Source organism: Marmota flaviventris, chromosome 14 (genome assembly GCF_047511675.1).
Source record: "Marmota flaviventris isolate mMarFla1 chromosome 14, mMarFla1.hap1, whole genome shotgun sequence".
Classification (NCBI taxonomy): Eukaryota; Metazoa; Chordata; class Mammalia; order Rodentia; family Sciuridae; genus Marmota; species Marmota flaviventris.
Genome location: NC_092511.1, coordinates 56,977,017 through 57,002,128, shown reverse-complemented (window position 1 = coordinate 57,002,128; position 25,112 = coordinate 56,977,017). Strand labels below are relative to the sequence as shown.

Below are 25,112 nucleotides of genomic sequence, written 5' to 3'. Positions count from 1 at the left end.
TTGTGGCTGGGTTTCTTTCTTTTTTCTTTTCTTTTCCTCTTCCCAGCCCAGCAACATCTGTGTCTTCTCTTCTGGTGTGTCTGCCTTAGCTGGTTGGAAGTTAGCCAGAGATGGAGAATTTTGAGGGTGGTACAACTTATAGGGCCACTACCGACTGACCCATGAATTTTTTTAACCTTGAAAAAAACACCTGGTAGATAGTGTGACCCAGGCTCAAATGAAATTCATGAATACATTTAATGAATTCAAATTAATGGATAAGGTTGGAAGCTTTCCCTGCACATGTACACAGAGGGTCATTTTTTACTATTTTTTTTTACCCCCTTTGGGTCTTTTTTTAAGAAAATATTGGAATCATTCTAAAAAGTAGCCCAAGAGGGATGAAATCTGTTCACCATCAACAGCACATCTGACATTCAGTGCTTTGATATGTCTTGCTTAGCTACACACAGCTTCATCTAGTGCAGTGTCATGACGGAATGCTGCTTGACTACAAGGTCAAGGTCAGACTAGGGATCTGATGGGAAATAAATAAAGACCACCCGGCTCCCAGGCCCTGCACGTGGGACAAGCCAACCCTGCCCCTCACAGTCTGCCTATCTTGTAGGGAAAAGCCCGCCCTGCCTGGCAGGGCAGGTTCTGGCTTTTGTCCTTTGGCTGTCATTTCTGTCACTTCCAGTCATGTGAAGAAGCTACTGGAGAAGGAGAAAAATGGTTTCTCTGAAGACTACAAGCCTTCCAACAAACCTACAGTTGGTTCTGCTTTTAATCTAGCTGGTGGCCATATACACAGGCATGACTTAACTTGTCTAAAATGATCAGTCCCAATTTAATGAGAAGCACGGGGTGTTATAAATCCAGGGGGTGAAAACCCAAGCAAAGGAAAATGCAGGCTAACTGTCAGGGAAAATTTCCTGATCATGAGCCTGGAATGAGGATGGGGGAAGTGTGGTTGTTGTGGTCAGTGCCTTCAATTAGACTGGGGGACGGTGGGTGGAAAAAGAGCCCACTGTAGCCTCTTCCCTCGCTCAGGTCTCACTGGGCATCCTCACAGAAACTGTGCTCACCTGACAGTTCCTGGAATACACGAAGGAAATAAGTCCAGGGCAATCCTGTGAGATGTAGGATTCTGGTTACTTTTTCTGGGGAGCATCTAGGAATCTTCCCAGGGCCTGCGGAAAGTTTTGCTAGATGGAGATGTTCTCCCCAATTAGAGGGAGTGAAAGGTGGGCACAGTGTAGATAGATCTTTCTCCATGAGTTGCCTGTCCCTATCATTTATCTGAATTTCTGTCTTCCCTGCTCCAGGCCTTGGAAACCTGCCTCTATATCAATGGGCTTCCTTTGGCCAATAGGTGGCACTGGACCCAGAAAGAGATGAGAGCAAGCTGAGGTGCTTATTCCTCCTGCCCCTTCCACCTCTTCAGCAGTGGCTACAATTGTATGAGGCCATGGATCTGAAAACATTTTCTAGAAAGGGCCAGAGAGGAAAGACTGTAGGCTTTGTAGGTCAAGAGTCAAAGCTGAGGATATTATATAGCCCCCCATATAATACTTGACAATGTCAAAACCATCCTTTGCTTGTGGGCATACATCAGGTGATGGGGCAGGGTTAGATTGCCTATTCCTGCTTATGGCATAGCTCCAGATGGGTGCTCTCTTCTCTAGAGCTGTGGCTGTCACTGGGCTCTAGTGTCACCATATCCTCCTTGCCCTACAGGCCTAGGGTTGCAAGAGATCCTGTTGCTAGGGCCTAGGGTCTCTCTACCTCTATGAGGTCTTTAACCCTGCCTACCCTTTGTTAGCTCAACCATTTGGAGGGTGCCTTGTTTCAACACAGCACTGTGATGACCTCTGTGAGAAAGTTCAAGAAGGGAGAGCAGAATTATGGCCACATGAGGTTAAATGTTTTGTCCCAGGGGCTAGCAAGTGACATAGGCACTGTAGCTAGAACAGGGCTCAGCATAGAGCATGTGTCTTGTTAAAACTATACGGGGCTGAGGTTCTGATGGCACATCTGTCTTTTTTCCAAATCAAGAGTTCACATTATTACTTAAAAAAATATTTTGTTTTAGTTGTAGTTGAACACAATACCTTTATTTTATTTTTAGGTGGTGCAGAGGATCAAACTCAGTGTCCCACAAGTGCTAGGCGAGCGCTCTACCCCTGAGCCACAACACCAGCCCCCACACAATTACTTCTGAATTCTTTTCAGCACTTCTATTCTTCTTGTTCCTGCCTTTCCTCACGCACTCAGCCCAGATAAACATTAAATGACCTCTTTTTCTCCTCCTTCCTCCAAGATGGCAAGAGGAATGTCACCTTCCTGGACAGAGAGTATTAATGTGAGCTGTGTGGTTGGGCTGGGAGGACGCTCTGGGAGTGGTTTCATAATTATATTGCATGCTTCAGCTCTTTAACAAGGTTTGGTGGAGTTCCTCTCTCTGCCTGGCACAGTGCTGTTTACTGAGGCTTCAAAGCATAATTAATTGGTGCCTGCCAGGGGTGAAATCTGGTGGAGAGAAAGCTCATAAACCTGAGTAATCACAGCAATGGCTCTCACCCATCTCCCACCTAGCAGAAGTAGGTACATGACAAACCTCATTGAACCACTATTAATTCCAAGAGGATGTTGGGAATGTTTTGGGATTTTTTTTTTGATATGGGGAATTGAACCCAGGAGCCCTTAACCACTGAGCCACATTTCCAGCTGTTTTTTGTTTGTTTGTTTTTTTAATTTTATTTAGAGACAGGGTCTTGCTGGGTTGCTTAGGGCCTCACTAAATTTCTGAGACTGGCTTTGAACACACGATCCTCCTGCCTCAGGCTCCCAAGCCACATGTTTTTGGATTTCTAAATGTTTTTGACCATATCTTTATTTATTTCAGGAAGCTCAGTCCTAAACTACCAGTTAACAGAGGAATAACATGCACTCAGGCAGAAAGTGGCTTCTTCAAACAGAATTCATGTTCTCTCAACATGCAAGATTATAGAAACACAAATTCAGCTATGACCAAAGATACCGTGTTAGTCACAAAGTACAGATTCCTGAAAACAACATAATAGAAAATTCCCTCTCTTCTTCATCTCCGAGAATCTCCTCGGCTCCTTCCTGTCTGAACATGTACGCACGCCACTGCATGTTCCCCATTAGAAAAGAATCAGGAGCAAACAGCTGTTCTTCAAGCAAGTTGTTTCTCGCCCACATCTTCCCAGAGTTCAGCCCACTGCCTCAGGGGGAATCTTATCTTAAAAAAGAATCTCACTGCTTTAAACATGGCAAACCAAAGTGGAAATGCATTGCAATTCGTGGTGAACCCGAGTGAACTTGGCTGAGAAAAAATGACTACCAATGAAGTTTTCATTCCACTGTTGGAAATGGTATTTCTTTTGATTTTGTAAGAGAAGTGCTGATCCAAAATTAGCAAATAACTTAGTGGATGATAACAATTATTTTTGTTGTCATTCGGCAGGGGTAAGTCTGTGTGTGTGTGTATGTGTGTGTGTGTGCGCGTGCGCGCACATGGGGTGGCTTGGGAGGCTGGCTCTCATACCCTTCCACATAAGGTTCTGGAGTGGGCCCAGTCTGTTTGGAGCATGGAACTAGAGGCTGTGGCCTTGAGCTTGGCCCTTGAGTTCTAGCCCCCAGCACAGCATGGACTTTGCCTATCTCAGTTTTCTTCTCTATGAAACGAGGGCATTGTGTCTTTTCAATGATATTTTCTAGAGCTTTCTGAGAACTGGCACAGATGCTTAAGGACAAGGGTGAGAGAAGGGTTGATCCAGTTATGTGAATTCAAAGCCATTTGCAACCTGGAGACAAAGAGGCCCTCAGGAAGCATTAACTGCTTCCTGCAGCTTAACCTTCCCAGGAAGCCAATGAGGATTTTAAGATCTGGAGCTGTGGGGGGGGGGGGGGGGAAGGAAAATGATAGAAAACTTTCAAAGGAGATTTGCTCTCAGCCAGGAAGAGCGAGTCCTAGAGGGAATCATCTGGAGTCAGGAGAGACCTACCTTGATGGGAGAGTACCACTTCCGGGGCGAAGAGGGCCGGCGCATATTGTTGTTGAGATTTCGAGGCTCAGGGAACTCATACTCCTGCTCCGGCATCTTGACTCTCGCATTCTTTGCCTTTTCTAACTTGGCACCTTCTTCTGTGGATCCCTTTTCTCCCCAACGAACCTAATACAAATAAAATATAAGAAGACAAAGTGAAAAAATAAAATAGGCTGCTCTTGGGGAATAAGGCTGACAAATAACCATGTGATGTGCCCTGCATGTTCGACCCATGCCTCATTGCTTGTGGGTTTTGAGGGCCAGGGAAGAGGGGGGCTGTGGAAAACAGAAGGAGAGTGGAAGGAACAGAGAGCCCAAGCCATGCGTGTGGATATTTAGGGGAGGAACTGTCCTGGCAGTGGGAGAGCATGTGTAGAAGGCCAGGCAAGGCTAGGCAAGAACTTTGGATGCTATTTTAGTGAGAAAAGAAACCAGTGGGGGAACTTGTCCTATGTGTGACCTTGCTCTGACTCACGGGGGTAAGATGGGGAGGTGCGCAGTTAAAAGGTTGCACCTCTCATCTCTCCATCCTCCTGCCTCACAATCCACTTCCCCACCAGACTGAAAGCAGGAGTTGTCGCCATTTGCTTTGGGTCCCCATCATGGTGTAGACAGAACGAGGATGAGTATGCACCAAGCTGTCCTCTTACCTCCATCCTTTTAATTCCTCCAACGCCTCGCCCACCATAGTAAGATGCATCTACTGTGGGCCATTTTTTCTTAGGTAGACCATCATCATCTTCTTCCTGCAGAGAGATTGTGATACATGAAGGACAAGGCACTGTTCCATGTGTCTGGGTCCACTATGGCAAGGTGGGGGTGGGTGGGAGCAGAGGTTGTGGAGTACAGGGCTAAATCCCAGCGCTTACTGGGATCCTGGGAAAATCACATAACCTATCCATATGCATTAAAAAAATAAATAAATAAAAGCAGGCCTGCCAGGGAAGGCTGGGATGCACTCCCGGGACCTGTTTTCCTCGGCAGCTCCATTCCTTTGAAGGGTGCTATGGTCTGAATGTGTCCTCCAAAGTTCATGCGTTCACTCCCCACTGCAAGAGTGTTAGGAGGTGAGGCCTAACAAGAAGTAATTAGGTCAATAGGGCTGTTCCCTCAGGAACAATGTCATCTGGAGAACAGGTTAGTTATCACAAGAGTGGCCTTTTTAGGCGAGTTGGGCCTCCTCTTGCACATACTTTCTTGCCCTTCTAACTTCTACCATAGGATGACATAGTAAGAGAGCCCTCATCAGATGTGGGTCCCTTGACCTTGGACTTCCCAACCTATAAGTCTCTGGCACTATTCAAAATGAATTTCTTTTCTTTATAAATCATCCAGTCTCTGGCAGTCTGTTACAATGGCAGAAACCAGACCAAGATAAAGGGCTTCTCATCTTATCTTGCCTACATACTCTGAACTCTTAATGTGACTTCATATTCATGTCTTCTCTTGAGAGCTAATAAACATCTCAAGGACATTAAGGCAAAGAGAAATCCTGATTTCCCCACCCAAACCCATTCCTCCTATCATCTTCCCTACTGCCTGAGAATCACTCTTGAATTCTCCCTTTCCCTCTGCTACCCCTTTTACACCCCATCCCAGTTATCAGCTGGTTCTGTCAATCCTACTTGTAAATGATCCCTCCACCTCTGTCTCCACCTCCACCACCCTGGGCACAAGGCCATGTGAACTTTCATCTGGATACAGTAGAGTCCTCCTAACGAACCAAGCTGCTGTCTTCCTACTTGTCTATAATCCATTGTCTGCACAGCAGCATAGCAAGTCCAAACTCTGTCTGCTGTGCCTCTGCTCACCCTCCAGCCTCTCCCCCACCAGCATCCTCTGCCTACATTCTAGCCCACTTGCCATTTTCTGCTCTTCAAATACTCTGAGCACACTCCTGTCTCATGGGCCTGAGCTCAAACTGTCCTCTTGTCAGGGAATGCTCTTCCCTGTCTTCTTTCTGGTCACTGCTTAGAGAGGCCTGGACATTCTTCTAAAAGTAGCCCCAGCCTACTGGTTTAATTTAATTTATTTTATTTGGTACCAGGGATTGAACTCAGGGAACTCAACCCCTGAGCAACATCCTCAGCCCTATTTTGTATTTTATTTAGAGACAGGGTCTCACTGAACTGCTTAGCACCTTGCTTTTCCTGAGGCTGGCTTTGAACTCCTGATCCTCCTGCCTCAGCCTCCCAAGCTGCTGGGATTACAGGCATGCACCACTGTGCCTTGCTACTGGTTTTATTTTTAACTTTGGATCCTATCATGGTTTGAAGTTTTCCTTGTCAATCTCCCCACATTAGAAGGTAAGTTCCACATAAATTTTGTTGGTTGTGTTCACTATCACAGGGTGCTCCAGGGATTATGATGGGATACATTCAGATACACCTACAGTGAGATGGAAATCTTGAGTTGAAAATGCATCTAACACACCTAATCTACTGCTCACCACAGCTTGGCGGCACAGTGCACTGTAGAGTAGTGACATTTCCCCTGGTGATCGTGTGGCTGACTTGGAGCTGTCACTCGCTGCCACTGCCCACATTATAAGGAACTATCATATTGCATATGGCTAGCCAGGGAAAGATCCAAACTCAAAATTTGAACTACAGTTTCTACTGAATGTGTATCACTTTTGCATCACTGTAAAGCTGAAAAATTGTAAGTTGGGGACCATCTATTATCTCTGCTCTTGGAATAGCACTACTTATCTGTTGAATATGTAAAGAAAGAAATAAGATGCTTCAAACAAAGCAGCCAAGTCAATGTCTGTGACTTAGCTCAGGGGCAGAAAGTTGGTCCTTATATCTTTTAAGATGAAGGGTGAAAACAAGAGGATCATGTAGTTTTATGGGTGGAAAGGGAAGGATAACTAGCAAAACTGCTATTCATCTTGTCGCTGTAATTACCCCTGTTGAAGGAGAAAAGTGTCACTATTCATAGTCACAGATGGATTATGAAGAAGTGCCTGATTTTTCTCCTGGGCAGAGAAAGAAAGGTGAAAAGGAGGTTTGTAAAACACAGGAAATGAGCCAAAGAGGATCAAATTGCTCAAAATGCCTAAGCCTGCTTCTCACAACCTTGGTGGGTGGCATTTGGGGAATCACACTCAGGGTGGAGTCCTATATAAGGCCACCACTGTGTGAAGAGGGGCATTTTACGCTGGATGCAAGGCACAAAGCAAGAAAAAGCAATCAGCAGAAAGGGCGGGGGTCAGGGCCAGAGGTTCCAAAGCAAGACGGGAACACATTAGCACATTGAGACTCCTGGAGTCAAGTGCTGTGCTTGGGATTGTCTGGCTTCTTTAATTTTTTTTTAGAATAAATTTAATATATATTTTTTGTTGTTCTGGGGATTGAACCAAGGAGTTCTTTACCATTGAGCTGCATTCCCCACCTCTTAAAAATTTTGAGATAGGGTCTTGTTAAGTTGCTTAGGGCCCCACTAAGTTGCAGAGGCTGACCTTGAACTTGTGATCCTCCTGCCTCAGCCTCCTGAACTGCTGAGATTACAGGTGTATGCCACCGTGCCCAGCTTTAAATTTAATATATATCTTAAAGGACACAGTGATCATAGCAGACTAGGAGATTTGCCACACTTGGGTATCTTCCTCTCTTTTCCAAATAGATCTGTACTTCTTCCCCATGGGACTGTGGTCCCTGATTGCAGAGTAGATTTTCTTGACCTTTGTATTCTAAGTGCATGGGAGGTGCTCAAAAAACACACACTGAATTCATGATCACACTACTGAATTTATGCAGCCTTTACCATTTATGTGCCAATCACTCTTCTAAGTGTTTTCATGTAACTATTTAATCTCACCACCGACCAGGGAGAAAGGCAGTATTATTATTTGCATTTTAGAGACTATGAGTAGTGAGGTTCAGTGACAGGTCACTCAGCTTTCAGTGCTGGATTTGAACTCTGGCAGCCTCACTGCAAGTTCTGGGTTTGGTCCCTTTGTGTTTTGCTTTTTCCCATCATTTGTTGGTATCAGATAAATGCTGATTTTCTACTTCTCAATCCTTGTACCTGCCTATTGTGATAATTTATGACTACAAAATATGACAAAATAAAACTAAGACCTCCCAAATAATAAAATACCAGTTGAGTATTTTACCTTCTGCTCTACTTTCAGAAGGTTTCTGTCAAAGCAGGAATCTTATATATCTTACAGATATGGCTTCACATTACCAGTAAAGGTGGACATATAGCTCTCTGCACGGATACATAAACAATAATAGTGTGAATCCACAGAGCCTGGCATCCCTGATTTAGGACAGTTTACTGAAAGAGATAACAGAAGTGCTATCTCCTACAATAGAACACATCAGCAACAAGAATGTAAGAAAGTGCAAGAAGTCCCCCATTATTCAATAGGTGACTGAAATGAACATGAGTCTCCTAATTTTTTAGATTACAGGAATGCAAACATCAGAGACCATCTAGGGGGCTTTTTCATTGCACAGAAGATGACTATAAGAGCTAGAACAACAGAAGTGACCGATATAGGGGTCTCCTGAGCCTTGTCCAGGGATAGCACCCAGATGCTGACACCCCCCGCCCCCATACTTTATTATGAACTCCAAGAACGATTTAGAATGATTTTTCCTCTAATTCTCAAACTGCCTGAAAGCTTAGTTATAATAACAAGCATAAAGCTGCCTTCCTTGCACACCACAGAGCCCCTCCACTCATCTCTCCACTCTCCAGTGGGGCGGGGCCCTGGGGAAGGAGGGCGGGTCATCCCTGTGAGCATGCGCAGGGCCAGCTTTCACAACAGGAAATGCCTAGATGTAAAAAGTCTGCTCCACATGCTCCTGATCACCAAGCCCATCCTTTAGTCCTCTGGCCACAGCTTGCCTGCCAAATTCAGCAACAACAAGCACAAATCAACACAAAGGCCTAGGGTTTGACCAAGGGGAGAGTCAGAGTTTCCTTTGCAGCAAGCATGGGTCTGTTTACACATTTTGGAGAACTGGAGGGTTTTGCAATCCCCAGGAAGGGTAGGAAATCTTTGATGTTTCTTTTCATTTGACCAAAAATTGATGGAATAAAATTTCAGACCCCAGCAAGTCCACTATAACAATCAGTAATACCTGAGGGTGAATTTCTACAACTAAGTAAATTAGAAAGCCTCTTGGTACATTTCCCCCACCCTGCCTTTTAAATATGTATCTAGAAATTCTCAGTTTTCTCTCAAATCTCCCTCCCCATCTCTTTCTTTCTTTCTCTTTTAAGCAAAACAAAACAAAAACAGTTTTGATGTCCTCAATGGGTACTGGGGACAGGACTGGCTAAGACATATTGTTTTATATGAGCAAGTAGCAGGAATCTGGGGTTTGGGCAGAAGAAGAGCAGAAAAGAGTGGAACTGAACTACCAGCTAACTGCTAGGGGACACTGGCAGAGGTGACCTAGAGTCCCTCCCAGTAGTGGGAATGACAGGGACAGAAAAGGTTGTCAGAAGTTATGTGCTGGCTGCACTGTGTGGTCACCCTGCCCCATACTTTGGTGAAAGCCCCTCTGTAGGGCTGGGGTTTGCCAGACGGTATCTCGCAAACTGGGGAGATGACCTAAGGCAGAAGCTGCAAGGAGTAGAAGTCAGTGGTGCCTGGGAGAAACCGCAGGACCGGGGAGGGATTCTGGTTTCCCAACAGGGGAAGTTGAGTTTAAATCTTAAAGGATGTGGTGGCCCCACATTGGCTAATGTTTGGGTAACACAAGTGGCAGCACATTCCTCAGATAGAATAGACCAATTCTAACCTGCTTGTCCTCAAGCAGACCTGAGTGTGCCCTCAACCTGGTCCTGCTCAGGAAGAATCAGCTGTAGAATTTGGAGTCTGGGTGTATGCATTTGGTGTTAGCCCATAATTGGATGAGTCATATGCTGTCCTCACACACTGAACTTTTCCATCTTTCCCGATTGTGCTAGGCTTTTTGTCCAGCTCCATGCTTCAACATTAGAAAACCCTTCCCCAGTTCTTCTACCATCCCTTAGGACATCCTTCAAATGTAACCTATTCATTGAAGAACTCCTTGATCCCCCCCCCCCGAGAATTCAGTTTCCCTTCTTGTGTTCTCACAGCTCCTTGTATTGACCTTTACTCACCCAAACTATTTAACTATTAGTGAAAACAGTAGTTAGAAAGGGTGAGCTTTCAGATCTTGGGGCTCCCTCCTCCACAGAGACTGTGCGTTGGACAACCTTACCGATTTGATGTGAATAGTGACCCTCCCTCACCCCAATTCCGTGCAGGGTACCTGGACCCTCAATTCAAGTTCTTTACCATTCTTGCTTTCCTAATATTCATTTGCTAGGAGAGCCAGATGGCCAGTTTGAACCAAGAGGATTCTCAATCCCAAACTCATCGTGGGTACCAATAGAAGAAGAACATAACTGAAACAGAATCTAGCCACAGGGAAATAATTTAAAATCAACTTTTGAATTAATTTTAAGTTTTATTCAACTGTAATATACCTTAAACCCATATGATGAGCCCTGTATGGCTACAAACAAGGGCCTTTTATTTGTCCAATCCCTTCACTCACTCAAGCAACTGTCGTTGAGTCCCCAATTCTTGTCAGCACGGTGATATATTTTGAGAAAAATGGAGAATGCAGCTGTCCACATGTGGTTTGCATTTATAGAGGAGTAAGTTTTGGGAGGTTGTGACATGAAGTAAGGGACAAAGGCCATAGAAACTTCTAGGCCTGGGAGGCTCTGGAGGGCAGAACTAAACTAGAACTGGCTGGACTGTCTTATCTGATCTTTGGTGATAAGCCAGAGAGACCCCCTTCATGTCAGTTTTGGAGGTGAATTCCAAGGAATGAAGTGGCAGGTCAGAAAAATTTGGCACCACTTCTGTTTGTACGTACAAACAATTCTAAAGGATCCAAGGTTTCCTAGTTCTGGGTGGCATTTAGCATGTCATGGCACCATGATAATTGAATACAATCATGAAGGCCAACACAATGATTGTCCTGTATTCTTTTTTTTCTTTCTTTCTTGGTACTGGGGATTGAAACCAGAAGTGCTTTACCACTGAGCCACATTCCCAGCCCTTTTCATTGTTATGTTGAGACAGGTTCTCACTGAGCTGCTCAGAGCCTTCCTAAGTTACTGAGGTTGGCCTTAGATTTGTGATCTTTCTCACCAGTCTCCCGAGTGGCTGGGATTACAGGCATGAGCCACCACTCCAGGTCTATTCTGTATTCTTCAATAATGAATAGTGTTAATTTTCTTAGGAGGAATGTTCCTTTTTAAAAAAGGGTATTGAATACTGCATACTGTTCCAGCTGGAGTGTACACGTATGTAAGGGTGCATTTGTGTGTGTGAGAGAATGGGTGTTTGATGTCCACTAGCAAGAAGACCCTCCAGGGTGGGGGCTACTCGAGTGTCTGTGCAGACATAGAGAGGTGCCAGGTCTGTGATACTGGGGAGTCTAACCTATCTGGTCCTAGACAAGTTGTCTAATTTTCCATAGCTCAGTTTTCCTCTCTCAAAATTTCTTGCCACAGAGAAATTGTTAGGGATCAGTGAGCCCAATAATAAACCTGGAAATAACTTCAGTACTTAAAGCCAGATGCTCATGGTTCTTTGGATGCCCACCCAGTGTCAGTGTATTTAATACACATTCCTCTGCTCTTGGATACAAAGTCCATGCTCGCTGTCTCTCTCCCTCACCTTCCCTCCCCTGCCACACTAACCCAGGGAGTTTTATTCTAGAGCGTAGTCCTGAAACATGGCCATGGGGGATCGTGAAAAGGAAGACAGGCCAGGAAAGAGACCAAAAGAGCAAACGAGAGCAGAGAAATTAGAAAAGAATAGTCACACACGAGGGCACAGAAAATAAATGGCCATCTTCACACTCGTCTTTTACTTGATAAACTGATTATTAATTAGAGATAGGGTCTTGTTAAATTGTCCAGGCTGGCCTCAAACTCACGGTCCTCCTGTCTCAGGCTCCCGAGTGCCTGGGGACCATAGGTGTGCCCCACTGCACCTGGCTTCACATCAGTCTTAAAAGGGGCTATGGGCCCAGTCTGAGTGTCCCCTAGGTCTAGGTGAGGTGACACTGACATTCCAGAAAGGAGCTCCTGAGGCTCCTGCTGGACTGGAGGCTTCGCTGCTGACTGTAGGACCTATGTGCTCCCCAGGCTCAGGGAGAAAGGGCTGTACTATGCTTCCTCTCCAAGTTCAAGTTCAAAGCCCAGTCCCATCACTTAATTACAGTGTAATCTTGGATGAAATATTGGTTTAATTTGGTTGTGGAATGTTCCCCAAAGACCCATTTGTCAATGGCTTGGTCCCTAGCCTGTGGTGCTGTTGAGAGGTGGTGGAACACTCAGGAGGAGGAGCCTAGTGGGAGGAAGTTACATCTTGGAGGTGTGTCCACAGAGAGGATATTGGGACTCTGACCCCTTCCTGTTACTCTCTTTTGCTTTTCAGCCACCATGTACTTCCACCACAGGACCAAAGTATTGTGGCAAAGCAACTATGGACTAAAACTTCTGAAACCAGGAGCCAATAAACCTTTTCTCTTTGAAGTTGAATATCTCAGGTATTTTGTCACAAGGATGGAAAGTTGACTAATACAACTATTCTAACCTCATACCTCATCTTTTCCTCTATAAATGGGGTCATAATAGTGTGTCTTTGTTTTAGGGTTATTGAATAATTAAATGAAATAGTCTAGAAAAAAAATTTTTGTGCAGTTTCTTGGATAGTTATAAATGCTCAGTAGATGTTATCCCTATTAATAACTCTTAGTATTAATTTTGATAGTCTCAGATCTGTAAATGGAGAATCTCTAACCTTCTTCCCAACTAGGGCCAATTAGGTCCACCTTATAAGCCTGCTGTTATATCCTCTCTTAAGGCAAGCTCCTGCATGGAATCTCAGACTTATTCTCATGGCACACAGCAGCACTCATTCTGGGGTTTCTGAAAGAATAAGAATTTTAAGCATCTATAAAACATGGTGGCTACCCACTGAAGTGGCACCCCCTTTCTCTACAGAAAAGTCTTAACTGGGCTTCTCCAGAAATCTTCACCATGGGTGATTTTAGGACTGTCAGCAAAAGAGTCTCTGCAAAAGAGTTCAATGTAGATAACCTTCCTATTTTTCTGTTGCCCTGTTTTACTTGGCCACTGGCCGAGAAGATACCAGCACTCCAGGTGCTGGACACCCTCTTACTAGGTTTTCACAATCATATCCTGTATAGTAGTTTGTAGAAATGTGAAAACAAGGCCTCTGGCCTTGAGCTGGGCTTCACAGAGATGTCTACATTTTTAAGATAAGTTACAATTGGGCTCCATGGTAACAGCTGGCAGGAGAGGAAAGAAAGGGGAGAAGAAGCTCTCCCCTTCTCAGGTGTTGTCCTTGAAGAGTTAACTTGCCCAGAACAGTGAAAGAAAAAGCTGCTTTTATGTGAACTTCTGCAGACTGTGAACTTCTGAGCCCCTCCCCTTACATGCTGGGTATAAAACTCTGAAACTACCTGAACTCAGGGTTCAGGGGATTAATTGATTACTGCAAAAGCTGTGCCCTCTGAACCTGGCTGCAGCCAAATAAAACTGTTTCCTGCTGTCTTTGGTGCTTTGCCTCATTTGTCCCTACAACACCACAGACCTTTTACCTCTATCCTATTTAATTTTCCCAATATCCGAGCCTATAGGCCTTAATTTGTCCGATGCTAAAAAATACAATGTTTAAACTTTCACTGCTGAGGCCTCTAATTTGGGTAGTTTCTTGGTTTGTTTATGACAATACATTTAATTGATTAAGACAGAGAGCTTCAAAAGGAAATGAGGAGGAGGGGTCTAGGTTCCAGGAAGGGACTGTTTTGCTGTCATCAAATCATATGTACTATTAATCTGTCTGGCCTGGGTCTGGCCAAGTCAGCATGATCAAGTTAGAAAATGGTAGGTGTTCATGGGAGCTCTATATTTCACTAAGAAAGAGATGGGAGTGAAGAAGACTTTTCTCTTTCCCACTATGTTTACTTCATATGAAGGTCTGTGTGTATCTGAGACATGACACTTCATAGGGCTGAGCCAGAACCAACTTTCCATTTAGTCATGGGGCTTCCTGTTATGTCTTCCCTGTCAAATGTGTGGACAGTTCGATCTTTGAGAACCCATATGAACGGCAGGTGGAATAAGAATATGGCATAAATTCTTAGCTATTGTTAGCTGTAGTGTGTGTGTGTGTGTGTGTGTGTGTGTGTGTGTGTTTTCCTGGGGGCTCTGTGCATGCTAGGCAAATGCTCTACCACTGAGTTATATCCCCAGGCCCCTAGCTGTTTGTATTTAATGAGACTGAAGTTTAGTTTATTAAACCATATTACACCAGAGAGGGTATGGTGTCTACACTAGGTCCCACATCTCCTTCCATCCAAGGGAATTTATTCTCTCCTTGCCGAGGGGGGCTGTGGCCTGTTAGGAAGCACATGGTTCTTCTCTTCAGCTGCAGCTAACTGGATCAGGAGGGGGCACTGGATCCAAGCACAGCCAGTCCACTGGTTGGTTGCAATCTGTGGTTTATGATCTATCGTCTAGAGTGAAAAGATGAGTTGGACCAAAGATATTCCCAAGTTGGGAACTGGGAGACAGAAACTGAGAGATTGAGGCTGTATTTTCTGGGGACAGAAGTTTACATGAAGGCCTGGGAAATACCAGCAGGGAGAGTCAGAACAGAAGGGACCTTTACAAACCAGAGTTTTGAAAGCATGGAGGAGGTCAGCTAGAGAGAGAGAAGGAGTAAATTCCAGTCCATGGGCAGAGATTCTGGGAGTGAGGGAGAATGGGGCCCATGAGGAAGTTGGTCTACCTGGGTCCATTCATCTTGGACTGTCAAAGTCTACCTGGGTCCATTCATCTTGAATTAGCCTTGAACTGGCCCCAATTAACAGCTCAAGTGGTCTCAAAACAATTAATAGTTCTACAAAGTCAAATCCTCTCTGTGCCATAAATATGAACAAGTTACGAATCAGTTACCAAAACTTTCATCAGTTCTGTAACTGTCATGTCCTAAGGAGAAATGTCTTTGCTTAAATAACTAAACTTAGACAATGAAGAAAACTTTATGAATCTTTATAATGAGCTCTCAGTGGCCCTCTTAATAGGGAATATCAAAATGCACCATGTAAAAAAGCTATTCATTGAGTAGTTTACAGCCTAGTGAGCCTGATAAAAACTAAAATATAGTTAGAGAATCCACGGAAAGGTTTTACATTGAAAATAAAACCATCAAATCCAGTAGTTCATTACTGCATTCTCCCTTAAACTGCCAATTACTTGGAGTAGAGACCTGGTGAAGAATTCTCACTCTGGTGCCAACTAGAGACTAGCCTTAACCCAGGATGTTCCTCTCTGAGTTGTTAACATTGAACTTCCTTGCTTTTTTTTTTTCTAAGATCTCCAAATTTCAGGTAACCTTTTCTTTCATACTCTTTTTAAACACACTGTTGGTTACATGGAATCTCAGCAAGTCCTGCTTTTTTACATTATGCATGTTTATATTCCCTACTAAAGAGGATTCCATATTAAAAAGGATCATTATAAAGAGTTATACGTTTGTCTTCATTCTCTAAGTTATTTATATAGTAGACATGCCTTCCTTAGAATGCCATGGTTATAGAACTGATGAAAGTTTGGGTGATTAATACTGTTCACAGAGTGTTTGAATTCATACAGCTTGAGTCTTAGACACCATGTTAAGCTCTTTGATGATAAGTCAAAAAATAATTAGACATAAATCTTGACCTTCAAGTAGCTGATGGGCTTAAACTTTGATGCTGAGGGAAGACATTATGAAATACTCTGAGACTATGGAGAAGGAGAAAGGAAATTAATTTTTCTCTCCCTGCTGGTATTTCCCAGGCCCTTATATTAACTTCTGTCCCCAGAAAATACAGCCTAATCTCTCAATTTCTATCTCCCAGTTCCCAACTTGGGAATATCTTTGGTCCAACTCATCTTTTCACTGTAGACCATAGATCATAAACCACAGATCACAACCAACCAGTGGACTGGCTATGCTTGGGTTCAGTGCCCCCTCCTGATCCAGTTAGCTGTGGCTGAAGAGGATAGTCATGTTTTATTGATTGCAGCTATGCAGACGGAGGAATTAGCTTGAAGGAAAGAATCCCAGTGTGTTTGGGGGCAATAGGTGCACATGAGCCATGCTCACAGCAGTGCTGGGATCTGAACCCAGGGAAGAGACAATGGTCTAGATTCAGACTGCCATTTTCAGAGTATTGTATAAAGAATTGTGCAGGGGCTAAGTTATACTATTTGTTTTTGTCGGATTTCTTCCCTTTTTTCCTGCCAAAATATATTAGGAAAGAGATTTGGGCCAACATACATGCTGAGGTGATCAGCACAGCCTGTACCTGTTTGGGGCCAGCCCAGAGCTCCTTGAAGCCTCATGCAAACATTCAGGTCTCAAGTGTTCCAAGACTGTCATTATGTTTCAGACAGCAGGTTTGTTTTCTTTGGTTAAAAGTACAACCTCTATAAAAATATTCGATTCAACTGGAAAAACCCAGCTACTTCTATTTTCTTGCTTTTAGCTATTTATTTTCTTTTGGGGGCTCCAAAATGGTATAGATGGGTTTAGTACTGCATCCTACAAATAGCTGTTGAGTTTGCACTGTCTGTGGAACTCCATGCTAGTTGCTGTATCCTGGGGTAAACTAGACTCTCACAGTCTCATACCTGAAGGCTCTATTGTGCTGGGGCCACGGTGGCTGCCACGTCACCTTCTAAAGGCAAATGCAGAGCCAGCATCAGAAGAAAGAGCAACAATTTTTAACTGAATGTAAGGGAGGGAGGGAACATTGTTCACTTCAGGGCCAACAGAGCAGCCCCACTGAGGGAGCTTCTAGCTCTGTTTTTCTTCGGGAATCTAAGAGACAGCTGCACATAACAGAAGCAAAGCCAAACTGGAATCATGGAACTAGCCATGGTGCCTTTTCTGGAAGGCTTTTGTGGATGTAAAGAGAGTTTTTTTTTTTTTTTCTCCTTTCTCTTTGCACAGCAATATAATTTCCTCCCTTGATTTCTGGGCAGAAAGTCAGCATTCCAACAAGATGTGCTTTAATTGATTGCAGCTATTAAATCTCTTGGCTTCCAGGCATATGGTCCAGGGCACAAGAGACGCATGGAAATTTTAAATTTAATCATCTTCCTTTCTGTATGTAGGAAACTTGACAAAGGCATTGGGAAAGGGAAGGGTGAGGGGGTGGTGCTCGATTTCCACACCATGATAGCCTTTAGGGATTGAGGTAAGAATTTGAAATCTTATTAATATAGTTTTTGGTTCCCACTAAATTTTTGGATCTGTGTTCTGGTTTCCAAATTGGCAGGTGAGGCTTCTAGGGAGTCCAGCTCTCCCAGATTAGAAAAGCCACTTGCTATGCATTCCTGCCTAGCGACCCATCTTTCTCACGTTATGCCTTAAATGCCTCCATTATATTTCACCCCAGGCCACCCTTGCATCAGAACTGCTTACTGGATGAGTTAGTGGTAGAATATGAACATTTTTTTTTTCTTTAGATGATGAGGATTTAAGAGCAAGCAAGGCCAGGATATTAGCATATCCTCCTCCAGCATATTTTCATTACTGCCTGGCACATCTTTAGGTAATACTGTTTTAAATTAAAGAAAAATGAAATGCTTCAGCTTTGGGTTGTTCCTAGAACCCATGATTGTTTGAAGAACGTGGCAACTTTGCCCTGATCTACACACATGCAGTGGAATTCTGCAGTGAGAAGCGAATCCTAAAATGTTCAAGAGGAAAAACTGGAACCTCAGAGCTTTAAATAATTGTACTGATAAAAAACATTTATGTATGCATCATACATTTTATCTTTGTAGGAAGAAACCATTCTGCTTTTGGCTGCCAGTTTAGTTCAGTTCCTGGCTTCCCTGGTTAGGAAAGGGCCAAAGGCTTCCCTTCCTGCTGCTTCACATGCTGTGGGGCCCAGCTCTGCTTGGCAGGGGACTAGGTGTCTGGCCAGTCCAGTCAGCTCTCTGCCCCACTCTGCCACTCTGCCCACCTGGCTGTACCCTGCTCTGGTCACTTACCTCACTCTCTTCAACGGGGGGTGGAGGGACCTCCTTGATAATCTGAAAAACAAAGAAAGAAAGAATAGGTCAGTGAAAATCTCCAGCCACCTGCTTTCTAAAAGGTCTGCTGTTAGGAGGCTGCCTTGGAAGTATGACCATATGACCAGGGGAATGGCTCCAAGCATGGCAGACTTACTCAGTGCCATGATCTACCCGGTCCGAATAGCTCAGTGAGTTAAAGCATAACCCATTCTTAATATTGTAGTTTTGTACAGAGAAATAGGTTCTATAGGTAAGAGTGTCACTTCTTCCCCAGGTAGCTATCTTGCAAATGTATTCACTCATTTATTCATCCAATCTTTCATGTATTGTATTGAAGCCCTCTTCCCTTTATCCAACGGTCCAACAAACAATGACAGACGTTAAGATGGCACTGCAGAGATGAACCAGATATGTCACTGGCCTCAGTGAATACTCATGAAGAGAGGATGTGCTGGTCAGTCAGAGCATTTCCTGACAGAAGGCAGCAAAGGCAGAATGTCTCCTTTTCACTGACATTTAGGGTCATAAACATTTGAATAACAGTTTTATAAGACAGTACTTTGCAGCTGCCCATCATCAGGGCTGAAGAGAGACACATGGACATTTTGGGCAGGCAAGTAATTAGGAACCCCTTCTAATCCATGAGAGGATGGATGACCCAGGGGAGGATAGGGGAGGATGAATGGATGACATGCTTGTCCCAACTTGTTCACTCTACTCATAAAAGGAAAGTCCTTGCAGTTCATTGAATTTAGGATTTCTGACATGGCAGTTTGGCCTTTATCTACTGTGATCCCTCAGGGGCTCCCTATCCTCACCCAAAGTTTATCATCAGGATTTTGAGGGGTCTCCTACATGCATTGTTTTTCTTTAGAAGGTTCTGGTAAGTTCCAAACTCCATCCTATAACTCTCTTGATGTCTCAGCATCAGGGCTGTCCACTTCATAGATGGGCGTTCAGGCATTATCCATGGGTCTCATTCTTTAGACTTCTAGGAAGAGAGCTTGTCCCTGACTGTAGGACAGGCTGCCTAGTTGGCATCAATCTCCTCACCCTTTCCCTACCAAGCATATATCTCCTCTGATTCCATAATTCTGAGACCTCACTAGGGCTCTGATCTCTATTGCTGTCACTTACCCTACCCTAATCTGCAATGTCATCTCTGTAGGATGAGACCTACCAACTTCATCCTGTATACAGAGACACCAGCCATCTGAAAGTATGGTATTCAATTAATTGAAGAGGCAGAGATAAAGGCCTCCAGGGGTTTTGAGCTATCATTTCATCTGCCTCCACTTCCTGGCTGCTGTGGGAAGCCATGATTTTGCTCACCCACTCAACTTTGGCTCAGAATTCCTCCAGGAGGTCTCTGGGGAGGACTTGTGACTGCCCCATGTTAATTTCCCATCATCTCAGAAGTAACGAATTATTTTAAAACAGGAAATGCCTGGAAACTAGAGGGGTGAGGAGCTGAGGATAGTGGTTTGAGATGAAGAGAGGGGAGTGAGAGGGACAGCAGGGTGTTTGGGGACACGAGCAAATGCTAACATGCGCCCTGTGCACAGTGTGCAAAGCAAGTTCTCTGGCTCTGAAGAGGCTGGGGCAGAGCAGACAGGCTGTTGTCTTCACAGTGCTATAACTGCTCCTTCTCTCCATGGAAACACAGTGCAACTCTCAAACATGAATCCCACATTGCCTTCTCCTGACTGTCAGGATTTGAGAAATCCCTCAACCTCCCTGAGCTCCACTGTCCTCATCTGCTAAGAAGGGCAAGAATATTAACCTTGCAGCAGTTAAGACATGATGAGTACTTACGTATGTTAAACTCTTGGTACAGATAGTGCTCCATAGATGGGGCAAATTATTAGTACTCTCTCTTTCTTGTCTGCCTCTTGCCTTTATTACATCTTTAGTAACCCCCTGCATTTACCAGATGGCTAGGTTTGGTGGGTTCAAGAGAACAGATGGAGGTCCCAAGAGAACAGAGCTTCATAAAATGAGTGAGATGGGAGGCTGGTGTTCAGGTGGCCAGGGATTCAAATGGAGCCAGTAGTCTCGTATATATCAGCACAAGACAATGGTCAGGAAGTGCTGCACCAAGTGGCCCACCACTTAGACCAACCCATCTGTGGGGTTGATGCTTGATTTAATTTATTAAGTATTGCTTGAGTATCTTTTGAGTATCTCTTCTACATCCTACAATGTGCCAGACTCTTAGGGGAACCCAAAAGACAATGCCAAAATACATGACATTAAATATTAATCAAAGGGGACTAGTCTGATTCCACATTATAAGCTGGATACTTCAACTTCTGAAAAAATGCCACCATGTTCAGTGGAAAGGAATTAGGCACTTCCAGTCTGGTCTCATTGGTTGGGTGTCTGACTATGTTCAGCAAGAATGAGGAGAGGTCTTCCCATTGCTTTAAGCCTATGTACCACTAGTCTGCCCCTGGAGACAGGGAGCAGCTTGCCCATAGGATGGTAAGAGGGCTTTTCTTGTGATCCAGACAGGCTGAACTTGAAGTCATGATATGATTTATTTCCAAGCAGTGAAGCTGGATGGGTTCTCCGTGAGTGGGCCAAATTCTTATGCCAAGACCAACACATGGGCCACCCAAAGGAGTGTTCTGAGCATGGGGACATGTCAGCCCTCTTGGTGCCTCCCATGGACAGCCAGAGCCTGTGTTGCCTGAGAGCTGCTTGGTCAACAGCCTGCCTCACTCCCAAGCCTGCAGCACCACTGCAGCCTGGCTGCTCATGAGTGGCCGTAGAAACACACATCTCAAAGGTCTGAGCTCAGCCTTCACTACTTAAAACCTGACAATGGCTTCCTGTGGGGAAAAAGGGTAAAAATGCCAACTGGCCCCAACACTTCTCCACATCTTCTCTCCTCTTTGCTGTCTGCAATTTCTGCTCCTTCTACTTACTGTGCAGCTTCTCCGCTGCAGTGTCTTTTGCCTAACTGTTCATCTCCCCCTTTATAAAGCTCAGTCAAACCCCTGCATGCTCTGTTCCCAGCTCACTGACCAATCGCTAATAAGTGCATCTCCCCCAGAATCTCTCAGAATGGGCAAAGTCCCCTTTCTGGGCTCTCACAATGTGTGTGTGTGTGGGGGGGGGTATCATTTAAAATCATAATTAAAGGGTAAATTGTGTGATTCTTTACTTCCAACCAGCCATGATCAGAAAGTCTTGATTTCTATCTAGAACACAAGTTAGCATCTGCTACAGAGCTGGGGCTGGGTTTGACCCATTTCCTCTGTGTAGGTTTTGGGAGGTTCTTCTTGCTTGTAGTGGGGTTTTCATTTCTGCCTCATTAAGAGAGACAAGGAGAAGATGGATAAGATTGAAGAGATCCGTAATAAAATATTTAAAAAGAAAACACCCCAACAAGCATATTCATAGGCCTCATGTGGGAGAACTGAATGGCAGTGCTGAGGGTGGCCAGCACCCCTTCCCCACTAAGTACCATCTTTAGGTGGTCAGGAAGTGACCATTTGCCTCTGTGGCAGAGCTTCCCTAGTGCCCCTTTTTCACTTATATTTGGGCTGGTGAAATAAAAGGGATAAGAAAAATGAGATGGATGAAACTTCTATTAGTGTTTCTTTGCCACCTGAGAATTTCTTGAAATTTCTCTAAGTTGGGAGAGGCATCTCCTTGCCTCTCTTATCAATGACTTGAATTCTGAGCTAATCTATCTCTGTTCAGGTGGACATGAAGTGGGTGAGATCTAACAGGTGGACATGAAGTGGGTGAGATCTAACAAAGACTGTTGTACATATTTTTTAAAAGTCAGAAAGGCCAGGTAGAGTCTTATGAAATTGAAATCTTACTTCTAATTGATTGAAATCATATTCAAGTTTTAATTTTTATTTTATTATTATTTTTTTTATGGTGCAAGGGATTGAACCCAGGGCCTTGTGCATGCAAGGCAAGCCCTCTACCAGCTGAGTATATCCCCAGCCCCATATTCATGTGCACCCCTGAGTGTGGCTGTTGGAAGCAGTAGTGACGAAAGATGTGGAGATTTATTTAGAATGATATGAATAGAGCAGAAAAACCCCATAAGCCAGGACCTATCTGATAACTTCAAAGTTTAACCACTGTGGTTTATTTATCAACTTCAACTGCTGGACCTCTGTAAAGCATCTGGCGAGTTTATTTTGCTTGTTATGCCTTTTTTTTTCCCCCTCTGAAAGTACTGAAGTTTTGCTCCTAATTTGAAGTTCTGTTCCTTGCCTCTCTTTGCCCTTGCTAACCCTACTGCTATGGCCTTGTGCAATGGAATGCAAATGTGGTCCATCCACATTTTAACATGGGTGCTCCTTCCTCAATCATTTAATGTTGAGGGTCAGGCTACGTGAGGAGCAGGAGGACAAACAGGGCCCCTTGTTTTTCTCTGTCACTTTGTTAAGAAATCCTCCACCATGACTTCACAGTTCTCCTCCTGCTCTTATCATCTGTTTCTTCCCTCATGGCAGGAGTTGGCTATAGGATAATAGGGACAAGCTCCTGGGAGAAGATGATCATCTTGTGGCATTTGATGTGGGTCTAAACAGGAACTCTTTATTAGCTCTTTTCCTCTTAAGCTGAATGTAGCATTTCAGCATTCCTTTTTTAGGAGCTGCCTTTGGGACATCTCTGTACCTCCTCTACACCAAAGGCCTGGTCTCTTGGTTGCTGCAAAGGAAAACTTCCTTGACACACAGGCAACTCTGCTATTTAGACCAAATCCAAGAGAACTGCTTGAGATAACTACTTTATGAATAAAATTACGCTCCTGTCCTCTAATTTTGGCCAGTGATTTCAAACTTTTTGAGAATCAGAATCACCTGGCTGGTTTCTTACAGCATAAATGTTCTGGGCTGCACTGCCCTGTGTCTCATTAGCAGGTCTGGGGCCAGACACTTGCATTTCTAAGACATTCCCAGCTGATGCTGAGCCTCCTGGTCTGTGGACCACATTTGAGAAGTGCAAATTAGCTTATTTCTAATAACTCTGCACGTGAATTAGATATGTGGGGACGTATGGTTTGCCTCAGATCAGACAGGCACTCTGCTGACAGTTGCTTATGGATAGAAACACCAGGTTTGGAAATGTTTCATTCTAACAATGATGGTATTCTTGTTCTGTTGTCAGGAACTCTGGGCTCTCCAAGGCCTCCATTGTCCTTCTGTGGGGAAGACATAAAACTGCAATGGAGGAGACTCTCAGCTCTTCTTGTAGGTACCCCTTTGCTTGCTCTAGTGAGCATTTGTGTACACCTGTGTGCAGAAATGGTATGGTTTTGAATCCTGGACCCAGTACTGAGAAAATTCTAAGCAAATAGTTCCCTGGGAATGGGGGGCTTAGATCTTTTACTAGCGGCACCATTGGCTGTGTTTGCATGAGCTGTGTTTGCATCTCTCTGGATTCTGTGTCTCTAGAAGACAAAGGTACACTTGGTCAGCTTTAACTTTGACACATAGCTCAGCTCCTATTACTCAGTCACTGTTTCTGGAATAAATGAATGAGGGGCATTCCTGTTGAGGGAATGGGAAAGGAAACATTTCTGATGGCCTTAACTTGCTTGCCTCTTAAGTAAGAATACGATGCAAGACTCACTTCTGGTCTTTCAATCCCCCATTGAAATGATTCTTTAGTGATTAAGCTGCTAATAGCCCCAACTGCCAAGAGCAGGTTGTAACCCTTGGATGCATCATGGGGATTTCATTAGTGTCATGGGTTGGACTTAATAATTAATCACGATTATTTACTAGACATCATCTATGTCCCCTTCTATCCCCTTAAGTCACTGTCACCAAGTAGATTCACTGCTTTGAGGGTCAAGATTCCACTTCCCAGTTTTGCATCCCAAGCTAATTTCCAAGAAAACCTTCCTAAAATTTGAAAAGTACAGGTGGTCTCTATTATGACACAGTTATACAACATGTGAATTTGACCCCATGTGGTAGGTAAACTGAGAAACACACTTACTAAACTGTGAAATTGTGTTAGCTTGAAATAGGGCTTTTTTTTTTCTTCCTCCTAGAGGTAAAGGAGATGTTGATATGTATTTTGGGCTTTTTTATTTGTGTTTTAGAGACGGTGGCAGTAAAATTCACAAAATATAATGTTAACCATCATACACTGAAACTCACAAGGTGATTATATTTGGTGCCACTGAGTAACATAGGGTTAATGTAAAAAGGCCGTCCAGCTTCCACTGATGACCTGGGGAAGTCTGTGCAAAATTCACGCACATCTCATCCGTTTCTCACTTCTGTTTACCCCTGCGCGATGCAAACATAGATTGTGCTCCTGTGTGTGATTTCTTATCTTCACAGGAACTTTTATACAGCATCCTCGATATGAGGGTATGTCCTGGTTATAGGAACCAGGGACTGGACGGAGGAGGAGAACCTTCAGCGTGGGGAAGAGAAGAGAGAGGGCAGGAGGCTGTGAGAGCGACAGGTGTCATGAAGCTTCATGGGAGACCCTGCTGAGAACTGAAGGAAAGACAGTGGAACTCTGAGCCTCCATGTTTCTTTACAGGAGAAACTTGTGAAGAACAGGCTGGAAGGCTGAGCAGCGGAATGGTGCTTTCATAGCACTGAATCTTATTCGGAACCACATAAATGGCTTTTTTTTTTTTAAAATGAAAAAGGAACCTGGCAGAACAACAAAAGCCCATTTTCTATTTTAAGCCAGTGCATTAGGAATAACAAGACAATGAGTCACAGCCATTCACCTCTAGTTTTGTGACACTTGGTCCTAAGAATCTCCTTCCTTCCGACTCATCTCTAACTCCAAGCAACAGTGCAGGGCTATACTTGTGCCCACAAATGTTGATCTTTATAACAATCAAGGCAAAGGGCTATGTTTACTACAGCACTTTATTAAGAATTTAAGATATTTAAAATAGTGGGATGATTTATTGAGTTTATTATTCTTTTT

At 44.0% G+C, this 25,112-nt stretch overlaps 1 protein-coding gene across 1 annotated transcript in view; it reads right to left on the bottom strand.

Moving 5' to 3' along the window:
* Positions 1-25,112, bottom strand: part of Antxr1 (ANTXR cell adhesion molecule 1) — a 228,451-nt gene that overhangs the window by 60,906 nt on the left and 142,433 nt on the right. The window contains exons 14-16 of the mRNA XM_027934509.2: positions 18,150-18,191; positions 4,706-4,801; positions 4,014-4,181 (exon numbers count right to left, since the gene is read on the bottom strand). Coding sequence (XP_027790310.1) covers positions 4,014-4,181; positions 4,706-4,801; positions 18,150-18,191 — 306 coding nt within the window. The remainder of the gene's footprint in view (positions 1-4,013; positions 4,182-4,705; positions 4,802-18,149; positions 18,192-25,112) is intronic.